We start from the raw sequence: 6000 nt of genomic DNA on the forward strand, positions 1-6000 counted from the left end.
ACCAAGCTCAAGCTGGATGGATTTGGTCAAGTCATCAATTGTGAACTACTACTATTAAATAAGAAAACTCAATTATTCTATATCATTTTGCGCACACCAACTTGATGTCCAGCTTTTATTTTTATGGTGTGTCTTTGGGATCGTCATGCTTCAAAAGTTCAAATCATTCACCTAAACCCAAAAAAAAATTATATTATATATAATTATTGGTTAACTATTGTTTGCTTAAAGGATAAAAATGTGAATGTAAGATAATTAGTAACACCATTTCACAAAACTAGTATGATTTTTATTGTTCTTACATTATGGTTGATTTTGTTGTTGTGCAATTGATTAGGGACTTAACTTTTGTAATGCTATAAAAGCACCCATTCATTAAGCCTACTAGAAGAAACTAATAATTATATAAAATTTCATTTTCAGAATAAAATGATTTAACTAAACGCGTTTTCTTATTCTTTAGCTTTGCCAACATATATTCTTTGTGAATAAAAAGGAAAAAGAAGTATTAATAACAAAACAAAGCAAAACAAAAAAAAAAGTTAAAGTGCTGCACTTGGCTCTGTTGTTCTCTTGTTCATCAGTTTTACTTTTATGGACGAGGTCTCCTCATGTAGATTGACTTTGTTTCTTAGCGGAAGAAGACAACACTAAATGTTGCACAGATCAGAACCCTAGAACTTCTTTGCTCTTTCGCTTTCTTTTGGCTCTAGGTATGTGTTAAGAATGTTCAATGATGGCTTTTTGGCTGCTCTTAGGATTTTGATTTTGCAAATGTCTTGGTAGGTAAAAAGGCTTCTCTTCTGGGTTGTTTTTGCAAGATTTTGAACGAACCCAGTTGGTTTTGATATCGATTAGTTGAAAGGAAATATATATATATATAGAAAATTCTTGAATTTTGTCTGAGTTCCAGAGTAGTGTTAGAGAAACAAATTTGTGTGTTTTTGGGGGCTTTGAATCTGTGAAACTCAAACAAGTTCTGTTTTTTATTGCGTGTTAACTCTTGGGTTTCATCTAGAAAAGGAAAAAAAGTGGGATCCTTTTTCATTTAGCATGGATCTCGATCTAGTTTACAGAGATGATGATCAAAAGGAAAGAAAGATTGAATTTTTATATGCTCATTCCCACTTTTGGAAGTAGCAAACATTTCATTTATGAGAAGCTTGTGTTATTGAGTTAATTCAGTTATGATTGTGAGTTTAGTATGTGTGATGTTTTAAAAAGTTCTTGTTGCTTGTTCTCGTCTGTTGTATTAGCTTCAGTTAGCGTTTATCTATTTGGCTATGTTTGTAACTTTGGTCAGCTAGTTTAGAGTTTATATACAATGTCTACATGATGATCATCTTGAATGAGTTTTAATTATATGTCTAGTAACAATGTGTATACTGCTTCATGATGCAAAACCTTAACTGTAAAAATTTTGCAGGAAAGTTTTGTCAGAAACAAAAGATAACATCTTTGAATTCAATTCCCTTATGGTTTGTAAAATGATATCAAAATGGTGAATAGAAGTGATTTAGTAGTGATTGGCATTTCGGTTGGGCTTGCACTTGGTCTCTTGCTCGCTCTGATCTTGTTCTTTGCCATAAAATGGTATAAGCACCACTCTCACCTTAGGCGATGCGCTAATGAACAGAATACCCCGACTCTACCTGTTCACACTGCTAAAAGAGGCGTAGTAATCTCTGATGATAGCTCAAATACAGCATCGGTACAGCAACCTGCGAACGCAGCACCCACTCAACATCAGCCATGGTGGAACAACCATAACAAAGATCTCACTGTGTCTGCATCCGGCATACCTAGATATCACTACAAGTGAGTATTCTGTCCAATGCTTGAGTTTGCATGAAATTTGATATTCGGTTGTAGTAGCTTATGGTCTGAAAGTTCTTTAGGGATATTCAGAAAGCAACACAAAATTTCACAACCGTTCTTGGACAAGGATCTTTTGGTCCTGTGTACAAAGCGGTTATGCCCAATGGAGGATTAGCTGCAGCGAAAGTTCATGCCTCTAACTCAAGTCAAGGAGATAAAGAGTTTCAAACTGAGGTAAGTGTACCGATCCTGTTCATTTCAATGGTCCATTTATATTGGAGATAACAGAGCAGTGTTGGGGGTTCTTGTTTTCAGGTATCTTTACTTGGGAGACTGCATCACCGGAACCTTGTGAACTTGATAGGATACTGTGTTGATAAAAATCACCGGATGTTGATCTATGATTTCATGAGTAATGGAAGTTTGGAGAATCTTTTGTATGGTGGTGAGTCGTCCTTTTGTTTTCTTCTATCAGGTATAAGTCACAGCAAGAAATTTAATACTCTAGTGTTCATAAGATTTTCTACTTTGCTTTTCAGGTGAAGAGATGCAAGTCTTGAATTGGGAAGAGCGGCTTCAAATCGCTCTTGACATCTCCCACGGAATTGAATACCTTCACGAAGGGGCAGTGCCGCCAGTTATTCACCGTGATCTTAAGTCAGCAAACATATTGTTAGATCACTCCATGAGAGCTAAGGTGAGAGAGCAAAAATATCTGATACGCTTACTAAAAACTGTTTGGTTAAAATCTTTAAATTTTGGTTTGTGTTTTTTTTTTCTTGTTGGTATAGGTGGCGGATTTCGGATTGTCGAAAGAGATGGTTTTGGATAGAATGACTTCCGGATTGAAGGGTACTCACGGATACATGGATCCAACGTACATTTCAACTAATAAGTACACGATGAAGAGTGACATATACAGTTTTGGTGTCATCATTCTTGAGCTCATTACTGCAATCCATCCCCAACAGAATCTGATGGAATACATCAACCTCGTAAGTTTAAAAGTAAACCGAATAAAACCAAAACTCAGTGAGTGACTCTGTGATCATTGATTTTGTTTTCTTGATGATCAGGCTTCGATGAGTCCAAATGGTATCGACGAAATACTGGATCAGAAACTAGCGGGGAATGCAAGCATTGAAGAAGTGAGGTTACTGGCGAAGATTGCAAACAGGTGTGTGCACAAGACACCAAGAAAAAGACCATCCATTGGAGAAGTGACACAGTTCATACTAAAGATCAAACAAAGTCGGTCTAGAGGAAGAAGACAGGACACGATGTCTTCATCGTTTGGTGTTGGTTATGAGGAAGATCTGTCAAGAGTGATGAGCAGGATTAAGGATCAGCATGTTGAGTTAGGGTTATTGGCTGGTGTTAAAGAAGAGGATCATCAAGATAGGAACCATACAATAACAATTTAACTCTTTAGTGAGGAATTTTTTTTGTACATATTACCACCACATGAGTCTCAAAAATAGAGATTTCCTCTTCTGCAAAAAAAAAAAAAGGAAAAAAAAGAGAAGAGTTTTTGAGAATTGAGGTTGTGTTTTTTCAAAAACTCTTTTAACTAAATATATGTTTTGTTCTTCAATTCAGAGTACTAAGGTTACTTTTTATGTTGTGCAATTTTCAATCCGAAAAATCAAGACCAAAGATCTAAAAGGGAATTCAATTCAGAAATCCAAAACCGGAATTACAGAAAAGATTAAACCTTGTATAAACAAATGATCAAGTTCAACACAAACTATTAAAGTCGAGAAACAATAGTCACCTATTTTTTAAACCCATTAATTAAGAAGTATATCTTCATCCACTTTATGTGTACTTGTTGTGCTGCGAAAGCAATGTGTCTCGGTGGATCCAACAATATTAATTCTAATCAATATGCAATTAAACGGAGTTGTTGACAAAAAAACAAAAACTATAGCTAGGGAGACATATCCAAACGGCTCAAAACATCATGTCACATACTATCTTGTTATAATGATGTAAATTTCATTTAGTAAAAACGATATAATTATATACTTAAATATATATATATATATATATATATATATATATACAGATGAGAGAAAGTAAAAGTATCTTGTAAACTAATGAGTTTTGATATCGATAAGATCAAGAACCTCTACAAACTTTGATTAGTGAAATGGAATTTCTTGGATCACCCGTTGACAAATTCAAAAGCTAGTGGATATTTCTTGGATCACTTGTATAATTATGACTAATATAGTTATTTTTCTCTTGGATCACTCGAATACACTCGAAAGAAACTACTCCCTCCGTTTCATAATATAGGATGTTTAGAAAAGTATTTTTATTTTATAATATAGAATGTTTCTAATTTCCTATGCAACTTTTAGATTAAATTTATATTTTATACTATTATAAAGACTTGTTTATGATTGGTTTAACTTTTTAAAATTAACTATTTCTTAATATGCGTGTTTTCACTAAAACATTCTATATTTTGAAACGGATGGAGTAATATCTATTCAGCTCTTGAAAATAATGTGTATTTTCTAGAGATGTATAATATGGTTTGATTTCCTTAAAGGAAGACATAATGGGTTAGTGAGTCACGGCCATTTTCCATTTGTTATCAGTTAATACTTCTCAAAATGATTGCAAAAATTGAAGTGTTTTGGTTGGCTTTGAACTTTTGAACCCAAAGTAGTTTTCAGCACATAAAGATAGGTGATAAATTTAGTGATCTTCTAGTAACCAATATAATATGGGCGGATTCCACTCCTTAGTGTTTAGGTAGTGGAGCATATTGAAAAAGTAGGTGAACAATTAGTGATCTTATTTATACTAACCAATGTATATAGTAGTCACACTTTATAACTTAAAGTTGACAAAAACTCAAAAAGAAACATGAACTGCATTCTTCAGTAGCTGAATACCAAAAAAACATCTTACGATTTCAATTGATCATCCAAACTCAAGAAGTTGAGTAATGAATGTATCTTCTTTGTTTGTTATTGGTTATTTGATTTATCTGATTTTTCTCCTTTGTAAACTGCTAGTTGCTAGCTATAGAAAAAATTCAAGTTAAAACATATTATGATTAAATTTTATCAAAAGAGAATATAAATAACCTGAAATATATATATCTTTAACTGTAACCAAAGTTTAATTACACAAAATGGCGCTTTTTATTTAGCTAACAAAACTGGCAAGGCCATGGATGCCAAACTTTACAATGTAAGCTTCAATAATCATTTCTTCTGGTTCATCCATGAAAGCTCTTTCAGAAATCTCTGCACCAAGAACCCTAAATAACTTCAATCTGTAAAACCCACTGTAAATTCATCTTTCAGACTGTAGTAAATTAGAGCTTTAGACCCGATATTTCGGCTGTTCTCTCCCCAATGGTGAAGTCACATCCCTCAAATGACTCTCAATGGTTCATCTAACAGCTGCAAACATTCATGCGGGTTGGCATAGAAGTAGTCTTCTTCCTTTGGTCTATTGGGAATCACTAACCGTCTCTTTGGGCTTCCCATTCGAGTAGAGTGAAACGCCTTCACCGAGGATGAAAATACATCCCAACTCAACAATCCTTCAGTATACTCATCTATCAGCTTAACTAGGAACTTTCTATTCAGCTGAATTGTTTTCTTGAACCCCAAGAATCTGAAAAAGTTGGTGTTAGCCTCGGGATGATAAATATGGGAAGAAAGAAGAAGAAGATAGATCAACGATAGTTCACCTGCGATGACCTTCAACGACTCTTGCCATGTTGCCATCGTTAGTTGGAACAAATATATCACTCTCAAGAGCCACTAGGTAATCAAGTGCAGCCATTTGAGATGAATGGTTCCGGCAAAAATCCAGATCAGAGGGTTCGAGTAGGGTTTCTTTCCGGACCTGAGTTAATTAAGGTTATGGAGTCAATGGAAGATATAAGTTTGGAAAATTTTCAAAAAAGTGAAATGACTACTTACCACATTTGGAAAAGCATCTGTTAAAGCCTTCATCCGCCTTTGACCACCATAGATTTCTCCAGCAGCTATGTAAATTTGAACATTTCGGTCAATACCCAACGCGGTTAACGTGAGAGCAGTTTCCTCAGGAGTTAAAGGGCAAAGGCCATCTTTCCTCTTCAGCTCAGAGTTTATAACTTTCTCTTTCCACCATGGATAAGCATATCTGCCAGACGAAGATAATTCAGAT

General features: G+C 34.6%; 2 protein-coding genes across 3 annotated transcripts in view; one reads left to right on the forward strand and one right to left on the reverse strand.

The window, feature by feature from the left end:
* On the forward strand, positions 504-3326 carry LOC104705855 (calcium/calmodulin-regulated receptor-like kinase 2). Of its 2 annotated transcripts, XM_010421945.2 has the most exons (7): positions 505-713; positions 1427-1818; positions 1899-2052; positions 2134-2263; positions 2358-2515; positions 2610-2813; positions 2895-3326. In XM_010421945.2, exons 2-7 carry the CDS (start codon positions 1499-1501, stop codon positions 3240-3242), a joined length of 1314 nt encoding a protein of 437 aa, XP_010420247.1. In that variant the 5' UTR covers positions 505-713; positions 1427-1498; the 3' UTR covers positions 3243-3326. The 2 variants fall into 2 exon arrangements, with proteins under 2 accessions (XP_019083826.1, XP_010420247.1); XM_019228281.1 differs by having other exon boundaries at positions 504-1818.
* LOC104705856 (uncharacterized protein At1g04910-like) overlaps positions 4915-6000 on the reverse strand; it is a 3932-nt gene continuing 2846 nt past the window's right edge. Inside the window, exons 7-8 of the mRNA XM_010421946.2 lie at positions 5537-5694; positions 4915-5460 (exon numbers count right to left, since the gene is read on the reverse strand). Coding sequence (XP_010420248.1) covers positions 5214-5460; positions 5537-5694 — 405 coding nt within the window. The 3' untranslated portion in view covers positions 4915-5213. The remainder of the gene's footprint in view (positions 5461-5536; positions 5695-6000) is intronic.

Source organism: Camelina sativa, chromosome 8, assembly GCF_000633955.1.
Source record: "Camelina sativa cultivar DH55 chromosome 8, Cs, whole genome shotgun sequence".
Lineage (NCBI taxonomy): Eukaryota > Viridiplantae > Streptophyta > Magnoliopsida > Brassicales > Brassicaceae > Camelina > Camelina sativa.